Raw genomic sequence first — 21,248 nt, forward strand, 5'->3', positions numbered from 1 at the left:
GGGATAAGGTGAGGGTGAGGAAGAACCCTTACAGACAGAAGCAGGATGGAGGCGACAGGAGCTTAGGCTGACACTGAAGGCCTGGGCTTTCTGATTTGTGAGTTCTGAGATTCCACCAGGACAGCGCTGAAATGGCCTCTCTTGGCCCAAGGCTCTGAAGACTTGTCCAGAGAGAATAGAACAGGAGACCAGTGTGGGATTCAGTCCTGAGTGCGGGCCCAGGGCTTCCTTTTCTGAACAGGGACAACCTTGAGAGTCTCTGTCACTATGGTGGGCCCGAAGAAGGGCACAGAAAGGCCACAGGGCTACCCCCTTGAAGCAGCTCAGTACCACTCTAGATAGAACAGGTATTTGGAGAGAGTGTTATCTGCTTTTCTGGAAACTTGGCAAAAGTACTGTTCTCTGGGCAGACCTGGCAGCTGGTGTAAGTCACAGCCCTGTGCCCATAGCCAGGGTTCTTCCCCCAGCCTGCCCATTTGAGGAATACTATCTCCTGGATACTCAAGATGCTTACTCTGCCTCTGTAGGCTGTGACTGGCCACTAACTCGTCCTTGTTCAAAGCCTCAATATCTTCAACCAATGTCACCTAGCAGCAGCTCTGCTGACAAAAGGTTATTTGAGGTCCTCTTCAAATGAACAGGGCCTCTCTGAGCTAAGCTGCCTCACCTCAGACCACCTCCTAATGAGCACTATTCAGCCAGCACCAGGGACTGGCGCTGGACAATAACTAGGAACGAAGAGGGGTTTAGTGGCTGTGAGTCCTGACGAGCCATCCCAAGGGTAACTAAGCCTCAGGTGTTCCAAGGCTGGCACCCTCAAAAGCCAATCGCCATTGGTCACAGTGGCATCAGAGACCCGATCTCTCTCCATTGCTAAAGAGGCAGGGAACACACTGGCAACTTCTAGCCCCAGCTGCTGGAGAAGGGTCTCCCCAGCCTGGGACCTACACAGCCCCTCTCCTTCTTACACACAGTAGCTCAGGAGGGGAGGCATCAAGGCCGGGTTACAGGATGCTGGGTTGGCTCTCCCGACAGCCTGGAACACTGCAGATAAGGTAGTCAGTCAATGAGATTTTGGGCAGTTGGTGCTATGTTAACCTTTACTGTCCTTAGTAGTGCTGGAAGATCCCAAAGAGCCACCTGCCAGCCTGTGACAAGGGAGAGGAATGTAGCTGAGAAGGTAAAACTGAGGCGATGGGGTGCAGACAGGAGGGGACAGCCTTCTGGACTCACTTTTGACGCTTCTATTCTGCCCTTTGCACACCCTAACCCGCTATGGAAGGCCACCTCTATCATCCTCCACTGTAAACCCTCTTCCAACTCTTCTTTGCTTTGGGGCCTTGACTCACTCTGAAACCTGATTCACACTCCCTGCCAGTTCCTCACTCAAAGCCCCGAGGCCTGCCCCGGGGACTCCCTGCTTCCCTGGGGCACTCTGATGCCACTCCTACCACTGATGAGCAGATTCAGGCAGCACCACCGTGAGAACTAAAGATGGGAAGATCACTCTAGAAAGCTTACTTCATTAGCCACTTGGATGCTCAGAATTTCATTCTATGGCTGTTACTGACTTGCACAGCTTATTCACAGACACACATGCATATACCATCCCTCAAGTACAACTCAATTAAAAAGTCACTTTCTTTTTTTTTAGAGCACAAGGTCACCTGGCTAAGAAGTGGCCCTAGAATAAAAGACCCACCCTCCACATCACCATCCAGCAACTTGTCTATTGCCCTTTGACCTACACTGTTCTGGGAGTTTGGAGAGCAAATGGGTGCCCAAGTGTGTGCACTTATGTACAGACCCGCCCCTTATGCAGATGTGAAATGCTGTCTTCCTGTAGAAGGGAGTGATGGCACAGGGAGGGGCAGGGCGCTATCCCACAGCTGTCACAGGCAGATGCTCTGTCTTTGCTCAAGGACAGATCACCTCTATCAAAAGCCCAGGGCGCTCTGCCAGAGTGCCGAGACAGAGGGGAGAGAGCTGGGGCCAGGCAGCAGCCGGGGGGGGGGGGGGGGGGGGGGGGGGGAGTTGGCATGCTTCTACAAACTGCTGTCCCAGGTGCTGGCTATCTAGTGCATTCACCTCCCCCGGAGCGAGAACAGGACACTCTCAGGTTAAGAGACGGCAGCACACAGCATGTCCGTGATAAACAATTTATTTTTCTACCTCAGTTGCTTACAGGGGGAAACATAAGATGCCATTAGGGAGCAGTGCAGATGAACTATTTACAGCACCGCTCATGAGAAAGCTTGTAGGAGAAAAAAAAAAAAGGAACTGGCTGCATCAGTTATCTTTAACCAGGGGAGCCAAACTGCCGCTCTGTGAATACCAAGGATGCTGACATTCAGACGTTCAGATCCTCCACTCACACTGGGTGAGTCAAGAAGAGCACGGGTCACTCACGGTCTGAAAACACTAGCTTTTGTGGGTGCAACTGAACTATTCTTACTAACTCCAGAGAGCAGGGACATTTCAAAGAGGAAAGCAGACAGGGTCATCATGACACGATCCTTCTGGGGAGGGGGTGGCTCTCAGAGAGCAAGCCCTGAAATGTAGCCTTGATTTGGATGGTCCCAGGTGTTCTGTCCCTTCCCACTCGGGCAGTGCCATGGGGTAGGGGTAAGGCATATGAGGCAGGGAGGTGAAACTGGAGGAGGAGGGTCCAGTGAAGATCAGTGCCCATCAGTGAAGTGCATGGAAGGGCTATGACTCTGCTATTTCTTCTCAAAGCCAGATGAGTTTATTGTGGCAATAGCCACCAGGAGACCAGCCCCAAAGGCAATGGCAACGAGACAGTGTTTACACTGATGCTCTTTCAGATTCCATTTTCCACACAGTTTTGTAGAAGGGTGTGAGTGTTCACACTGGACACAGGCACTCCCTCTAGATCAGATAGCTGCAACCCCTCTGGGCCACCAGCACTTAAAAGCTCGCCCGGCCGGCAAGCCTGTCTGATCATTATTCTAAAGAAGCAGCATCTTCCTGGATTCTATGAAGGCCCTATGAAGTCTGCGAGCAGGTCCTTACATTCTGGGGGAGCTGGCCGGTGGCGTGGGGGTGGGACGGGCCACAGCGCACTCAGGAAGCTAAGTGGGAGGGAATGGGAGCGTGAACGTTTTCTGAAGCAAAACAAAGCAAAACAACGAGGTCTCTTCCAGAATTTGAAACGGAAAAAAAAAATCATTTTCATTCATTCCATCAGCCAGATAAGACAGATTTCAGTGGGCCCTGCCAGCAATTGGGTGGCTCTGGCAGGGGTATGTACTCTCTAGAAATGACTGCAAACCCCATACTTGTGATGCCTCTCTTAGGAGCTTGCTAGTAACAGTTGCATTCCCCAACATCGAAATCAGCAAATAATTTGAAAAGTGAGCTAACACTAGAAACTGCTGACAGTAAATAGAAGGGAGGGGCCCAGAAGGCTCCTAGGCAAGGAAGTGGGCAGAGCGATGACAGGACGGCCATTCCAGACTCAACAATGATGAGAACACAGGGCCAGGGAAGACCCTTGACCATGAGAGGCAAGAGCCATTTGCAAAGTGGTCATACCCCAGCCTTCCTAGAAAAGAGCCCCGACCCCAATACTGACAAACGGCATCCAGCCTCTTTTTTTTTTTTAACCACACCTTGTCTGTTCTCAAAGAATCCTGCAGGTGGTCGCAGGTGTTAAGTCTATTTAGCACAGCTGTGTGGTCTAGGGGGATCTATTGGGACTACATACCACACAGGTGAGGTGAGACCTGAACCCTAAGCAGCTGGGATGGATGCAAAGGTCAAGACAGGTGCAAAGGACAGCTTGGAGGGCATCAGGTTCCTTTGTGTTGAGGACTCAGGTTCCTGCTAGTGAGTAAAGGGTCTGCGTGGTCTGGGAACCTAGAACCTGTCATCTCTAGCCCTGTGCGTGTCTAGGAGGATGGACTCAGAAAGACTAGGAAGGGCATGGGGCCCACACATAACCTCAGAGGAGCAAGAAATGGGAAGTGAGCGCAGGGTAAGGCCATTGAGACCACAAAGGAAAATGATCAGGACAACGTGGTAGTGATGAGATCTGTGACAGCGTCGGAAAGTTCCAGGATCCAGCCCCAGGGCATGGGAGCTTGTTCACCGGACCCCGAGGGGTGGGGGTGGGGGAGGGACTACGCTGCTCTGATCTCAAAGGATCACTCTGCACCTCTACTGCCTCCTTAGCCACACCCACCTCCATCATCCCTTACAGCAGGAGACAAGAGACTGACGTCAGAACATTCTAAAACTTCCTGCCCTAGAAGCCCACCAAGTCTTAAACTCTGTGATGATGTCATGTTTGATTCTAAAGGGACTGCCTACACCCCGAGCCTAGGACCGAAGGGACAGAGGAGTCAGCCTAGGCTTTGTGTCTAGAACCAGCAGGGGCTTAGCAGGGTCAGGAGTGGGGTGAACTCTGACCTCAGCCTGACTCCTGACATACTAGGATGAAGGCCAGGTGGCTCACACCTCCCTGAGCTGCAGGCAGGTGCCTCACTCTGGTTGTCTCTGACCATGAGATAAAAACCCAAAAGGCTTCAAAATGTGACCACAATGGATGGGAGACAGACACTTTGGTGGCTGAGAATGGACCGCTCACCCGATGGGCCAGGGAACACCATCTGTCTGTCTTCAAGGCTGATTTAGCCCTAGTGACTGGCCACAGTTGAATTGGTGCCATGATGAAGATGAACAGCATCTCCAGGCATCGACATTATGCCTGCTCCTTATCAAAGCTTTGACTTCCCAGAAGGGTTCAGGCACCTGGGAACACCACTGAGTTTGCCCAGTCCCAGCTTGGTCACCTTGGCATGTCTGTCTGTCTAGGGTAGACCCAAGGAGGTGAGCCATAGCAAATGCCTCCTGAGCTTGTTCAGATGAAGACAGGAGTCTCAACATAGGATCCACTCACTTCATCATCTCCAAATGATGTCTCTAACTCTGCATTCACACACCTCTACAGTACCACGGCTGTTCTTTTAATCTCGAACAGCACTGAGAAGCAGAACCCTTAGAGGGATAGGAAAACCCTACATTCTACTCTGAGACCAGCCACCACCCTCTCATGTGGTTCCTGAGCCACTGGAATGTGGCCAGTGTGAATGAAGAACTCAGTTTTTCCTTTCTCCTGGATTTTAATTACTACAGATCTAAATTTTAGCGATCAATGCTACCTAGTTGACAGATAGATGCTGGCTAACGGTGAAGTATTAGAAGCTGGGAATCAAGACTGTCTGGACTTTTTTTTTTTTCCTCTGTGCCCTCAGACCTGTACCTGCCTGTAATGGGGATAACCCAGGAACAGTTCTAGCCTGAATTCTAGTCCCAGAGTCCAGGCTATTACAAGCTGCAGAGAGGCTGTGGGGAGGGCCCACCTTGCAAGGGTCCTTGCTGACAGCATCTCTCAGATGGGGAACCTGCCTAGGTCCCAAGGAAGCTGCTGTGCTCACCCTTCTACCTTGAACTTCTGAAGCTCTGTCTATCTCCCTTCTGCCTCTGACCCCATAGTCAGACCTCACATTCTTTCAATGGTTCTACCCAACATCCAATCACAAATAAGAGAAGCAAGGCACAGAAGTGGGTAATTTGCCACAGCCACTTGTCCAGTTGGTACCAGAGATAGGATAAGTGTCTTCAAGGCTGGCCAGAATCACAGGATATAGCCCTAAATATCTTCTGTTTCCATCTCAAAGCCTGAGCTGAGGCCAGTGCTAGATCTTTCCTCCAACCTCCTGCTCCTCAGGCTAAGAAAGCCCTCCCTCAGGCCAGCTTTCTGTGCCTTCTGCTCATCACTTCTCTCAGGCCTCCAAGTAGAGACGTGATAACCACCAAAAGTAACCCTAAGTCCAGCCACTGAGTGTGGCCCTCCCACCCCTTTACCCCCTGCAGAGAACCACGGAGCACAGACTTCTTTACATCTGGACATATTATCTGGCCTCTGACTGTGACGCAGCAGGCACCCTAATATATTCTCATCTGTACTGCTTGACTGTGAGGAGGTTTACCTCACAACACTCCTACAGCATCCCTTCCTGCAGTACCCTTCCCATCTCTCCCAGACCATGCCCACCTGCTCCTTCAGCTGAAGCACCAGGGCATGTGTGGGCAGTGCCATGCTCTGCTGTCTGTGTGGAGTAGAATGAGAGTCTGCACAGCTCATTCAGGGTGCAAAGCACAAGTCTGACTCCTGCAGCACCTCATCAACATATGGCAGGAAAGCCTGATGTCAGGGCAGTCAGGCCATGTTAGAGAGAGGAAGAAGGGAAGGCAGGCTGGGACGCATTAGCAGGTAGATGTGGATAGCAACAGGTAGCAGGGATGCTGGTGTGACAACAAGCCTTGGGCCCAGAGTTCAGTCTCCCAGAAGAAGACTGAGAATAATAGTCTTGTGGGGAAAGGAGGTGAGTAGAGGGGGCTTCCCATCTCTTCTCTCCTCCATTTTTGCCACCAGCATCAAGGAAATACTCTAGTCCATTGGAAAGCCCCAACTGTACCCTTAACCTGGACCAGAGGGGACTTCGCATACATAGGTAAGCAAATTGTGTTCTTTTTTGGAGCATCTGTCTGCTCCTCCCCACTCCCCAGATGCAGCCAAACCCCAGGGTCTAAGCCACTCACCTGGGAACTGGTAGCCATAGCTAGGAGCAAATCCGGGGTAGCCTCTGCCATAGGTTGCCACAAAGTTGGGGTAGCCTTGAACACAGAGAGAAAGAAATATCTGTCAGACAGTGGCCTTAGATCTGGAGTGATATTCCAGGGGAGGTAGCAATGACCATCAGCTATGGTTAGATTGACGGAATTGTGTGTCTCTGGGGATGGTTTCTCTCCAGGCCGACTCCCCTTTCTCACGTGGCTAGGTGTGTGACCATCAATATGTTTACAATTAACCCATATTTAAGCAGCCAGACCGCCCAAAGCCCAGGTACCAAAGCTCATGAACCTGTCGAGTAAATGCCACATGGAAAACAGAACACAGTGCCTGCATCTGGCTCTGACATTTGGAGAGCTTACCCCGAATGTATTTTGCTTTAAAGATGTTGACAGTAGGAGATTAAAGTCCTTGTACTGCCTTCTTCCAAGGCAGTGGACAGGGGCCAGAGCATCATATAGGGCAGAGGTACTCCGGGACTGACTGTTCGGGAGCCACATAGAGGGCTGCCTCTCAGCTTAGCAAGCTACAGCTGGGGGAGGCAGGGGCCGTGTCCCAGCATAGAAACTGTACAGACATGTGTCTTTAAATTTTCATGGACAATGTATGGTGGGTGGTGACCTAGGGTGACTCTGAACTGAGAGGTGCTGAGAGCCTTCTGGCAAGTCCTGGAGGGGTAGGCCTGTTCCAGTCTATGAAGCAATGTCCCATTAAAGAGGTCACCTTAGCACTGTGCCCCTCAGTCTTCATGCCCAGGTCTTTATTCTGACTATGGCAAAGGTGAATGTAACCTTCTTATATTTGAACATCCTTGGTCACAGCAGCTCCTCAACTACCTCCTGTCCCTGTCCCTGTTCCTAGAGAGACCTACTCTGCCTCCTTCTACCCAGTGTGAGCTAGCTCAGTACAATCCTACTCCACAGATGTCACCATAATCTCCTACCAGCATACTGGCCAGTCCTCTACTTTGGCCTCTGAGGTGGCTGTCTGCTGGGTGTCAGGCCAGCTAACATTTGAATGAACTCTGTCCCTGCCTTGGAGGCAGGCCAATGCAAACTTTCACGAGGACCTGCGTCTAGAGCCAGCGGGCAGAGAATGGGCAGGTGGCTTTGCGTTTACTCTGGCATCAGCAGGACAATCCAGCATCCAGAGGTGCCAAGTGGCCCTCTGACCAGGCCATTCCTTGGCTGTCCCCTTGGCTAGGAGCTGGGGCTCAGATGGCTCAGCTCCCTAAGCTCCTGTCTGCTTTCCAGGTTCTATTCCCCAGCCTTCTTGTCAACTCTGGGCACCACTGCTCCTGACAATAACCCTTGCTACCTCCGGAAGTCAGAGCTATTTCTTCTGTTTCCACCAAACAGCCGGTAGAAAGCCACTTCAGCTGTGGACTTAGGACAGGTCCTAGGCTTTCCAGAAGACAGGGAGCAGTAGCCACTCTCCACACGTTTCTGCTCTTCTACCACATCATGAGCACAAGCTCTGGTGGCTGATTAGCCACCTCCCCATGGACTCTCACAAGTCATACCAAGCACGGTCTGGCCCTCCAAGTCAGAGCTGGGGCAGAGGCCCACTCTCTACATTTTCCCTTCTCCTCACCCCCAGGAGCCGGGCTTTGGAGCTCTCCCATTGCCAGCCAGTCAGTGTTTGTGCCTCAGAGGCCCAAAGGTAGGTGTTTCATGGCTATAGATGTTGGTCAATGGCTTCTGCCTGAGAACAGTGGACCACCACTGGTGCCAGGTCACTCATGGGTCTGCAAGTCAGGAGACTTGGAATCTAGTCCTGGCCCATGACCATGCCCTTGGGGATGACTACGGCCTGGATGCTTGAGTATCCCTAAATTCACACTGAAATCCCAACCATCAATCAGATGTACTGTATTAGCAATGGGGCTTTTGTGAGGTGATTAGCTCACAAGAGCATGATTCTCATAAATGGGATTAAGGCTTGTGGTGGTTTGAGTGAAAATGGGCCCCACAGACTCAGGAAATGGCATTATTGGCGGGTGTGGCCTTGTTGGAGTCAGTGTGGTCATGTTGGAGGCCACTAGGGGTGGGCTCTGAGGCTACAGAAGCTCAAGCCAGGCCCAGTGTCACTCTCTTCTTGCTGCCTGAGGATCTACATGTAAAACTTGAAGCTACTTCTCCAGCACCATGTCTGCTCGCACACAGCCATGCTTCCCGCCCTGCTGACAATTGACTAGACCTCTGAACTGTAAGCCAGCCCCAGTTAAATGTTTTCCTTTATAAGAGCTGCCATGGTCATGGTGTCTCTTTATAGCAATAAACCTCAAACTAAGACAATGCTCTTTTAAGGAAGGTTCCAGAGAGACCACTAACTATCTCACTATGCGCGCGAGGACAGAGTACCATCATGACATTGACTGTAGGTGTCACCACCTACAATCGATCATTCTACCAGTGCCTTCATTTTGGATTTCCTAGCATTTGGGACTGAGAAAAACAAAAAAAAATGTTGATCCAAAGCTGAGCCAGACCAATGGGATTCTGTCACACAACTCTTACCTGAGACAGGGGTCTCCCCTTTCTCTTAGAGTCTGAGTCTTACCACAAGTAGAAAGCCTTACCTGTCACGGGGCAGGGGGTTACTGATGTACCTAAATGGGCAGCAGTGACCAATTGTGGTTCTTGCTACAACTGGAGCCTTCCCACTGAATTCCCTGGCCAACTGTGCTATCTCTACTTCATCTGGGCCTGCCACTGGCTCTGTTCTGGTGAGAGCCTCCTCCTGATGCCTCACTGGCAGATGCTACAGGCAAGACAGAATGGCTTAGCAACTTCATACCCACTGTTCTCAGAGGGGAAGGAGCCTAGGAAGCCACTGAACTCCTAATGAGTTCCTAATGGGGGAAAGGGAGAGGGAGAGTAGAGCAGTGGTTAGACCTCAGAGACCTTCACTGAGCACACGCACAATGGGGTGTTCTCTAGAATTTAGTTTCTGGCAGGGCAGCTCAATTTTTCCTCTAAATTAATCATCTACTATCAAACCAGATCTTTCAGAGCTGGACTTCTTATAGCACTGTTTCAACAATATTGATAAATGGATTATAGGTAAACAGTCAAATCACTACTGCCTAGGTGCTTTCGTGATGAAAAATGGCTCCTTTGCCTCTAACTTCAGATCAAGGTCCTAAATTTGAAGTGTTAATTTGACAGCAAGAGCAAGAGGCCATGCATCACTTTTCCTAGATGGAGGTGAGGGATGGTGGAATGGCTAGTCCCTCCCTGTACTCAAGCCATCCCTGTGACCTGATTGCATGCATTTTCCCCCACGCAGACCTTCAAATCTTCAACACCAAAGAAGAAACTGACAGTCAAGTTCACACCAACTTTGGGCCTCACCCCAATATTGTAGGCCAGTATCATCATTGCCCAAGGAATGAAGATGAGAATTCCACACCTGCCACGCTGGGGGAATCTCATCTCCATACCCCCAATGCTGAACAGCCTCTCAGCCAGGAAGATGAAATTATAAATTTATAATACAACATTACTTCAATTTTCCTCTTCATTTGCGTCTGTGCAGCCCAGCTCTGCTCCAGTGGCTCAGGGCCCAGGCCGCACGGGGGAAACTGGCTGGCTGCATATCAATAGCACATTACAGTAGACCCACGCGAACGCTCCATCAAGCCACATTACAGCAGGATGACCCAGCCACCACTTCCATTAGCAGCTGGGCCCCTCCCACACTGGCCACTGAACAATTTATTTGCTCCAGTACTCTGGATGCCTGATCAATCCCACAGTAATTATCTCTTGTCACTAAAGGGGAGAAAAAAAAATCAAGCCTTCTGCCTGGATGAACACCTTCCTTGCACACAGCCTTTCCATTGTGGCTGCCCAAGTCAGAAAAGGACAATAGAACTTGAGTGTTCTGTAAAGTTCTTTCTATGGCCCTCTCCTGGGCTTCTCAGAACTGTGGCTTTAGATCTTTGTTCTTAACTGAGAAAGGTTTGCATTCTACATGGGTCATGGCTCATCCAGGTTCTTACTCAACCACCTAGTTTCCTGAAAAAAGGCTCTTCCCAGATCCTTGACTTTAAAGAGATAAGAGAGAAGGGCCATTTGTCCAGAGAACACTGTCTGTTACACATGTAGCACCATGTTATGGTTAGGGTTACGGTATGATACCATGATAGTTCCACGAGGTCAGGCAAGTTCCAAGAGCCCATCATGGGCAAGGATTTGAAAGCCAGTCTACAAAGACACACAGCCTAAGAAGTCTCCTAATTTTTGTTAGGGATCCTCCATACCCACGCTAACTTAACCTTAATTAAAACTATCTGAAAAGAGAACTTCCGTCTTAGGGGACAAGAGCCACATCAGGAATGCTCAATGGCTGGTGTGCACACTCAGCTTCAACTGGCAGTCATGACGCTGACCAGCAGACAAAGGACAGTCTCACCATCTCAGAAGGCTCTGCGGATCCATGGCTCTGAGGGGCAAGAAACAGCTGGACTCTGAGCTGGACTCTGAGCTGCTTCTGGCTACCAAGATACAGATGCACAGATAAGCCTTCCTTACAATGGACTCAAACCAGTATTTTTGGAGGAAAGCTAAGTTCCAGTAGAGACTACAGACAACTCTAGGAAGCTAAGCTGTGTGTTCTGGAGTGAGTGTAAGCAGATCACAGCTCTCCAGGCCTTTTCAACATTTATTTATTTATTTATTTATTTATTTATTTATTTATTTATTTATTTATTTATTACCTTCAATCTAGAAAGCATTAATGTTGGGGAGCACCAGATCAGGGATTTGTAAGGATCTCTTGCAACACGTGAAGATAAAGTTATCTAGTTATGGTGAGTGGCTAGCTGGTCAGCAGCTTCCCTCTTCTCCCCAGGCCGCCAAGGGAAACCTTTCTGCAAGGCTTCAACACTGCATGCTCTCTCTACCATGTGTTTAATGAACAGCACGTGCCCAACCAGGCCAAGAGCATTAAAGGCAGTGGGATCACGGGGCTGAAGCCAGCGATGACCAAGAGGAATCAAATGCATCAACAGCCACGTGTTCGCTTTCACTAATTCCACTTTCACGAAGGAAAACTGGGACGACTCTGCAGGGCTGGATGACTACGGGCGTTCCCACAAAATGTGGACAATGGGGCTTGCAGTCTACCTGATGTGGCACAGTTGCTTCTGGTTCTCTGTGGCTCAGAAGCAAGAGGTGGGGCCTTGGAGTAATTCTCCTCCTCCATATCAGCCCTCTACACTCTTTAAAGGAATCCCCAGCATCTTCTATGCTATCCCGTTAAACGCTGTGAAAGCTAATGTCAAAACATGCTGAATTTTCCCCAAGGATGCTGGCAGCCATATCAAGTGAGATCAAGAAAAGAATGACGCATTCCCATACGCTTGTCAGCCCCCCTTTTCCGAGACCTCCCAGAGGATGGAGAAAATCCTGAAGGATATTTTAAAAATGAGTTCCATGGAGCCCCAAGTCATGAGACCAGCATGCTGGCCACTGTCTCAGCTCCTGATTAGAACACTAGCTCCCTGGGAGGCAAGGTTCTCTGCTGCCCCCTAAGTGTCTAGAACAGTTGGGGCACAGAATAAGCACTTGGTAGGCATATGGTGGATGAATGAATTTTAACATTTCAATGGCTCATACATTTTGCTTTTGAATACTCTTTTTTAGAAAACTCCCTTCAGTAATGAATATTCGACAGGGTCTCGTGATGTAGCTCAGACTGGTCATGATCTGTGGTCTTGCCGCAGCCTCCTCATTGCAAGGAATACAGCTGTGAGCCACTGCATCTGGCTAATGTCAGGGATCTTTTTAGTTTATTTATTTTTTTATCAGACAGGTGTTCACATAGTCCAGACTGCCTCAAACTTGCCCTGTAGCCATGGATGACCTTGAACTGTTCATCTTTCTGCTGCTACCTCCTGTGTGCTAGGCTTACAGGTGTGCGTCACTATGCTTAGCTCTTCAGTGAATTAAATAACTTTTTTTCCTCCTGTAGGAGCCAAGATCATCAGCCAAATTGTCAGGGGTGGGGACATCATGGGGCCCAGGACTGATATGCAAACAATGGACTGTGGAGATGGTGACCCTACCCAAAGAGTAGACTACCCAAGGCCACACTACCACATTGGAGGAAAGACACCCAAGTAAGGAAGCAGCCAGGGAGGATGAAGTCTTCCTTCTGTTCCCTCCTAAAGAGCTAAGTACCATGATGCACCATTGGTACCAGGAAGGCAATCTGGTGCCTATATACCAAGAGCTCAGCACTCTGCCACAGACCAACATGCACGGTTTTGACAGTCATTTAGAAGTAATAGTTATGAAGTGGGGGCTTGCGGCACAAGCATGAAGACCTGAGTTCAACTCCTTAGGGTGTCCTGATCAAGTCCCATGCTCAGAAACAGAGAGGGGACTCCTTGGGGGTACAGGCTAGCCAGTTTGGCTGATTTGATGAGTTCCAGGACCAGTGAGAAACTATGCTCCTCCATGCATGTAGTGCACACATGCACGCACACATGTATGCACATATATCCTCTTACATGTATGCACACAGATCTACTGAGACTCTTAATTTGCTCTATCAAGTGTGTGTTCTCACAGTTGATGATGGAATTACATTCTGATAAACTTATCACAGATCGACAACAGTGCACCCATTGTATTTACTGCACCCAATCTTGTGACTTGCACAGCTTAGTGACAGCAGCACATTGCATGCAAGACTGGCCTGCGTTCCTTCCTGACAGAGCACACGGTTGTTCTCTAACAAGCTACCGCTCTGGAGCTGCCCCTGCCCAGCTACTCCAGGAAGTGTGGTGCTGTAAACTGCCAGCCTGGGAAAAGATCCAAACTCAATAGTCAAAGTAGTGTCTACTGAATACACACGGCTGTCTCGCTGCTGTTAAGTAGAAAACTAGTGGGGTCAAGCCAGCTGGGGACAATCTTGTCCACCATAACACAGTCTCTGAGCTCAATATGCAGCCAACTTCTGATTCCCCTGCCGCCACTTCCAGCGTGTTGAGTGCTGCGTTCACTCGTGTGTACCGCATGCCCACTTTTATGCAGTATTGGGGAATTGAACCCAGGGCTTCATACATGCCAAGCAAGCCCTCCATCAGCTGAGCTTCACTCCAGCCCTACCATATTGTTTTAACTACTGTAGCTTTTTGCAGTATTTTGGGATATAGTCAAAGTAGTGTTTTCTTATTTCTCGTTAAAAGAAAATTATTTTCTTTCCCGTTTCTATTTCTAAGGTAAGTTTTAGAATCACATAGGCAGTTTCTAAGGGACAAGAATAGGATTTTTCTCTGTTAAGCCTAAAAAATTAATCTGAAGAGAATTAATAGATTGGCTATTTAAAAAAAAATTCTCAATGGTACCCTGCTGTGTCTTTTAAGTTCTTCCATATAGCTCTACCTGCCCAAGTTATTTTCTCAGACAAGTAGGTACAATTCTTTGTAAGAGCATGAAAAGTTTAATACATTTAAAACTAAGCCAGGAATGATTTAAACAGCAGCAAATCTGAAAACACATAAAGAGCTTATCAAACAATATAGAAGAGGGACCCTTAGCCAAGCCAAATGAAAACCCATTAAAACTAGACAGCTCATGTGCCTGAATGGAATTTTACCATTAACGACCATTTATCCCATTTAATTAGTATTTTCCCGACACACAATAACTTGCACTAAAATACCGTTCTCTCGCCTTGAAATTTCTAATTATTGTTGCGACCCACACCATTACGCATCTCCTCCGCTTTCTCCATCCTTCATGCCATTTAAGCGGTGAGATTTTCAATTATCTACGCAGGGCGGACAGAGATACCTTTAAGGAAAGGGGCATAATGTGCAACTCAATTTCTCTAAAAGCCAGGAGAGATCATTTTTAGTCAGAACAAACATACTTTGTCTTTCATCATTTTTTTTTGCAAATAAAGAGTAAAACAGGCTATTTAAAACATCCATTTAAATGCAAATTTTGATATCCCAAGAGAAAAATGTTAATCATTTAAATAGACAGGATTAGTGCCCACCCTTGCCACCCTTCAGTTCCTCTCCTAAGTTTTAGAAAAAAAGTAACCCGAGTCCACACAAGTTCAGGTAGCAAAGAATCCTTTGGTCAGAGGAGCTCTCACTGGGCCAAGAAGGCTGAGACAGAGATGGGTGTGCTGTCCTGTGTCGAGTTTAAGGAAGAGGATGGCCAGAGAATTTCAAGCATATCACAAGCTAGGCTCGAGGCGTGATAATGCTATACGCTCAACAGATTGCCAAGACCACCTCAAAGGCAAACCTATCGACCTAGAAGATGAGGGAACAGCAGCTCAGATAAACTGAAGTTCAGATGGATTCAGTTTGCCCAACTGCCAGGTGACTCAGGTGGGTGGGTCACAGGTACAGGCTGCCACAGCCCTCATCCCCAGCCTGTTGCATTTCCCCAGCCCCGCCCACTGCGCTCCGCTAGCCCCGCCCACTGCACACCCCCAGCCCCGCACCTATACAGACTCACCCAGCATCCCCATGCCAAGCATGAACGCATCCATGGTGTATGGCAGCCCCCGGGCCCGGCCTCTTGTCCCAGGTGGGAACATGACTTCTTTCGGCTGAGCTTTCTTACATTCTACCTGTTAGACAGAAAAGGAGAACAAATGAGATGCAAATGAATTCCACGTAAATGTCAGATGCAGAAACGATCGGGTTACGAGCTGTTATTTTTAGCCTTGCTCCTTACTCACTGTAAAAATAGCTGTGCTGAGTAAATGGCCTGCAAAATAAATATTTAAGAAACCACACCACTTGTGCAAATTCTGCTTTGGAAAAACCTACAAGGATGAAATTAGGTTCTGGAAGGGCAGTGAGGACGACACGCTACACGCAGGGCTGCAACCCAGTGGCTGCAGAAGGCCTGAGGGCTAAGGAGGCGGGGACAGCTGATGGACGGGCCTGCAGATACCAGCCTCAGCAGCAGCAGCAGCAGCAATTATAATCATCTTTCATGGTTGTTTGGCCTTTTAGACAGATTCCTTGATGGTCCTGCCTGCCAGGGACTCCTCTCATCAGACCATCAGAGACCCTCTCTTATGATACAGGGAGGGTACTCAGTCCTGGCTCCATCTCCCAGATAAACACTGAACATCAGAGGCTCAGAAGTATCATACCACAGTCCACTCCCATCAGGCAAAGGCCTTCCAGCCACATGTTACAATTACCAAGTTAGTCATGCCGCCATTCCCTTGGGGCCCACACTACCGTAACACTTCCCACAGGAGTCCTGAGATTTTCATATGGGCTCTGTTCCTATGAAGCTGGTTTTGCATTCAGCACTTGTGCCTTTTAGTGGCTGCTGACCTTTGCATTCATCTTCTGCCTCCAAAACCCCCCATTCCCATTCTACTCCTCACACAGAGGTCACTTACTGAACACTCCAACCTACACAAACTAGAAACCTTAGGGCCAGGGAGATGGCTCAGTGCAAGGTCACTTTCCATCTACCATGATGCCCTGAGGGTCATTCTCTGGGACTCCTGTGGTGGGAGGAGAGAACTAACTGACCCTGAAGAGTTGTCCTTTGACCTCCAAGCATGTGGCACGAATGAAGACAAGCAATAAAACCCTGAAACCTTAGCAAACCGTTCCATGGCCTGCAGAAGCTCTTGTGTAAGGTTTGCCAGGAGTGCCTGAGCTTGCTGCATAACCTGCTTTTAGTTGCCAGGTGAATTTAACAAGCGTTGTTGGCTGTAAATCAAGCCCATTGCTGATAAAGATGGGCTGAGCAGGGCACTTAGAGCAGCCAACAGCAACATCAGAGGAGCCTGATGGTGACAGAGGAGGAAGAGTTGGGTATCTTATTTAAGAACGGTCTGGGGACATATGGCACGGGAGCAAGAGCTTCACTTGGCGCAGCAGCTGCTGAGGGTATTGTTGTATCATAGGAGACTGTGGCTGCTCATGGTGTGTCTGAGGCAGCTGGGGTGAGCGAGATTGTGTGCAGTACACATCGCTTAAAAGGGGAACCTACACGGAGGATCTGTTTTGGAGATACACTCATCCTAGATATACTCTAATTAAAAATACTGCATTAACAGCCAGGCCTTTAATCTGGGCTCCTGGGAGGCAAAGGCAGGCGGATCTCTGTGAGTTCGAGGCCAGTCTGGTCTACAGAGTGAGTTCCAAGACAGCCAAGGCTGTACAGAGAAACCCTGTCTCGACACCACCCCCAACTCCACATAAACAACCTTTAGTAATTATAAAGCCAGGGGTGGTCGTGTATGGCTGTAATCTAAGTACTTGAAATGCTGAAGCAGGAGGATTTCACGTTTGAGGAAAGCCTGGATTATGTAGCAAGGGCTTGTCTCAACAAAGACAAGACAGAACAGAACAGAACAGAACAGAACAGAACAGAACAGAACAGAACAGAACAGAACAGAACAGAACAGAACAGAACAGAACAGAGCCCCTCAGTGATTAAGCAGAAAAGCTGACCTAAAAGAGTAACTCTGAAACCATCTAGCAGGTATTATTCTTGCTCTTCAAACAATGGTAACTACAAATGTCTTTAAAAATAGACAAAAACCAATCAAAGTGCATGACGGATATGCTTACATTAAAGGGTTTTTTTTTGTTTTGTTTTGTTTTTTGGGTTTTTTTTTGGTAGAAGAAATGAGCATGGTAAGAGAAACAGGAAAGAGACGGGCACCGGCAACTCACAGACAGTTCGTGAAGGAGCAAGTATCTTCAAAGTAAGGTATTTTGGGGAGCCAGGGGATGGTTCAGTAGGTAAAGACATGTGCCACACAAGCATCAAGGCCTGAATTCAAATGTCCAGGGGCTATGTAAGAGCTGGACGTGTGGCCGGAACACCTGTAATTCCAGCAGTCCCTCTGGGGAAATGGAGAATGCCCTGATGCTGTGGGCCAGCAAAACTGGTGTGAGCAGGGGGAAATGAGATTCTGTGTCTCAAACAAGGTAGGGGACAAGGACTGACAGCCATGGCCGGCCTCTGATCACCACACACGTGCTGTGTACATACATAGGATATATTTTCAGCCATTAGATGGGTATTGAGGACAGCAGAGTTTGAAGTAAGGGTCCTGAGGGTGTGGGGAGGGAGGAGGGTACAATACTTTTCCCATTGTGACCAATGGGAAGAAGCAATGTAAGCAAATGGGGCTTTATTTTGGCTCACAGTTTGGTAGGGGAAGACATGGTGGCAAAGAACAAGCAAAAAGGGGGACTGGGCTATATAGGCACTCAGGCCTTGGGGCTGCGGAGATGGTTCAGGGGTTAAGAGTGCCTACTGGAAACTGGGTGTGGTGGTGCATGCCTTTAATTGTAGTGGTTTGGAGAAGCAGGAAGATCTCTCTGAGTTTTAGGTCAGTCTGTGAATATACAGACTGGTCAAATTTTGTGTGTGTGTGTGTGTGTGTGTGTGTAAGAGAGAGAGAGAGAGAGAGAGAGAGAGAGAGAGAGAGAGAGAGTTTGCTTTTCCAGGGGACAAAATTTTGAGTCCAGGCAGCTCACAACTTCCTTTAAGGGTTATAGGGTATCTGGAACCTCTGTCCTCTGTCTGTGCCTGTAACTGCATATGTGTATGTGTGTGTGCCACATAGACAGACACACATTAATAAATTGTAAAACAGTAACAAATCAAGAACAATTCAAGGCTTGCCCCCAGTGACCAACTCCCTCAGGGCTCAACCCCCTAATGGTTCCCCAGCAATCCCACCAGCTGGGGACCAAGTGTTTAAGTATATGTGCTGTAGGGCATGTTTCACATTCAATCCACTTTGATTTTCCTGAAAGGCAACTGGTAACATCTAAAAACCTATTATGAGCCCATCCATCTTTTGATTTAATAGTCCTGCATGTTGGAATCTGTACTGTTGAGAGCCTATGAATGAGGCTACTTGCCAGCTCTAACAAAAACAACAACTACTACTACCACCACCCAATAGCAGGGATTGTGGCTGGTGAAATGTTGGCTTTGTGGTTAAAGGCTCTTCTTGCCACCAAGCTTGACTACTTGAGTGCTATCTCTGGGATCCAAATGGTAGAAGAAGAGAGATGCTGAACGTTGTCCTCTAAGATGCCCCCCACCCTCCAGCACTGTAATAAAACAAACAAACAAACAAACAAGCAAACACCCAAGTAACAGGGTGAGGCCTAGAAAGATGGCTCAGCAGTTAGGAGCATTCGTTCTTTCAAAGGACCTAGGTTCAATTCCCAGTACCCCTACGGTGACTCACAACCATCAAATAACTCCAGTTCCAGGAGATTCAACACTTTATTCTGACCTACTTAAGTAATGGACATACATACAGGCAAAATCATTCATATACATACAATAAAATAAATCTTTAAAAGTTAAAAAAAAAAAAGAAGCACAAACAAACCACAAAACTAACTGGGGACTGAAGAAGCTGGGTATGGCCCAGTGTCAATAAAAGCTATAGGTCAATGACAAGCACTGGGGACCTCCTAGATCCCAGATAAACCAGGACACTAGTTATTCTAACTGCAGGAAGACAGACATAAATGGCAGTGATCTTGTAGAAAAAAAAAAAAACAAGTATATTATTGTTTTAAAAATATTTTAAAAATCTACTAAACTGTCAAGAGTAGCTTTAAAAACTATTGTGCAAGCCGGGCAGTGGTGGCGCACGCCTTTAATCCCAGCACTCGGGAGGCAGAGGCAGGTGGATTTCTGAGTTCAAGGCCAGCCTGGTCTACAAAGTGAGTTCTAGGACAGCCAGGGCTACACAGAGAAACCCTGTCTCGAAAAAAACAAAAAACAAAACAAAACAAAACAAAACCTACTGTGCATTTGGTAACTGTTTAAGTTTCCTGCTACTTACTGGCTGCTTGCTGCATGTTTTCATAAAGCAATATAATAGCTTGTCATCAATAGGGTTATGGGGTGTGTGTGTGTGGGGGGGGGTGTTCCTCTTGCACATAGGTGGAGAAATTTGATCAAGAAGGAATAAAGTCAGCCACATCAGGACTTTGAGATTTCTCCTCATGGCTCAGGCATGGTGACTGGCCCCAGTTCCCGCCTTTGAGCCCCCATCCTGGGAACTGGGAACTGAGAAGTCTCCTTTGCAGGAAGCTGCCCCAGCACAGGAAGATGGGCGTGCCCTGAGCAGGCAGGCAGATAATTACCTGTGGCAGACACTAGGATGGGAATAATGCCGCTAACCAGCTCACTTCCTAACAGGCCTATCAGTGGCAATCTATTGCCTTGTCTTATGAAAACCTGCTGCCTGTTCCTAGGCAACCCGATCAACGGAAATTTCAGGTTTATACAATTTTCATTTAGGGAACAGAAAGGTTAACTAACTGTAATGGAAGTATTTTAAACAAACCCACCTACTAACTCTTCCTAGCACTGAGCAGGGCTGGCAGCTTGGCTAAATTCTGTCGTCTTTGCTGGGGGCATTTTGGAGCGCCCACCACGGGAGTTCTGTCAACCACCCGCCCTGTCACAGTGAGTGCACTCTAAGGCCAGAGGCCATGGCATGTGAACTCTCTAGAGGCTCAGCCTGTCCTGGGCACTGGAGTGACAGGAGAGGCACTGGACACAGCAGGGAGCCTGGTCTGGCCAGCAGTGACGAGATTCTGGAAAGACTTCCCAGAGCCAGAGGGCTGCTTACACAGTCTGTCCCCACTCCCTGCCCCTGGAGATTCAGATTGATTTAATTCTGGGATGTGGAAGAACTCAGAGCCAGGATGTGGGGGATCCTCTGATAAACAAGTGAGGCCCTGCTCTGAGAATTTCCATTCTGTTGAGACAGAGACACCCCCAATTTCTTGTTCATCAAGGATATAGACAAGTACTCTCTAAACATCAAACTGCCTTAAGCTCCCTGCCCTGCCCTGCCCCCACCCCCCACCCAGAGCCTCTCCCCACCCCCACCCCCTTTTCCCAAGACAGGGTTTCTCTGTGTAGCCCTGGTTGTACTGGAACTCTCTCTGTAGACCAGGCTGGCCTTGAACTCACAGAGATCTGCCTGCCTCTGTCTCCCAAGTGCTGAGATTAAAGGCGTGCGCCACCACCGCCTGGAGTCACTTTTAGGACTGTCACTCTTGTCACTTCTCCATCTCTGGAGCCCACACACACACACTATCTTCTACTGTACCAGTAGCAAGCCAGAGAGCTTGGCCCAAGACCTAAAGGGAAGATCAGAGTCAAACAAGAAAACCAAATCCACCTCCTTGGTTCTGGTCTTAAACTCAAGTCATTTGGACATGAGCCATGGTCCAGACATCAGCAACCATGCATAAAATACCCTCAAACATAGTGGCCTTGCGCAACCATTGATTAGACAATCCTTGGGGCTCTGAGTTGATGTGGTTTGGCTGGGCTCCATCTCCTATGGAGCTGTGGTCAGATGGTGGCTAGGACTGGAGCCAGAGAAAGCCTTGACTAAACGAGGCATCTAAGAAGATGATGGAGAGCCATGTACAGCTTCTCCAAGGCACCTGGCTTTGTCACAGCGTGGACGTTCTCGAAGACTCTGCAGAAGGTATGGTGTTCACACCACTGGGATTCACACCATGCAAACTCCCGCCACATTCTACTGTGTGCCCTATGCCAGCTGAGGGCCAGTGAAG

The 21,248-nt window shown here is 48.6% G+C and overlaps 1 protein-coding gene across 20 annotated transcripts in view; it reads right to left on the bottom strand.

The window, feature by feature from the left end:
- Msi2 (musashi RNA-binding protein 2) overlaps positions 1-21,248 on the bottom strand; it is a 378,925-nt gene that overhangs the window by 40,036 nt on the left and 317,641 nt on the right. For all 20 annotated transcript variants that reach the window (XR_003949528.1, XR_879764.2, XR_388550.3 and 17 more), the window contains 2 exons: positions 15,148-15,262; positions 6,628-6,702 (listed from right to left, as the gene is read on the bottom strand). Coding sequence is in view for 16 of the 20 variants with exons in the window: in XM_011249302.2 (XP_011247604.1) it covers positions 6,628-6,702; positions 15,148-15,262 (190 nt within the window). In the remaining 4 variants the exon portion in view is untranslated. The remainder of the gene's footprint in view (positions 1-6,627; positions 6,703-15,147; positions 15,263-21,248) is intronic.

Source organism: Mus musculus, chromosome 11, assembly GCF_000001635.26.
Source record: "Mus musculus strain C57BL/6J chromosome 11, GRCm38.p6 C57BL/6J".
NCBI classification, from domain to species: Eukaryota; Metazoa; Chordata; class Mammalia; order Rodentia; family Muridae; genus Mus; species Mus musculus.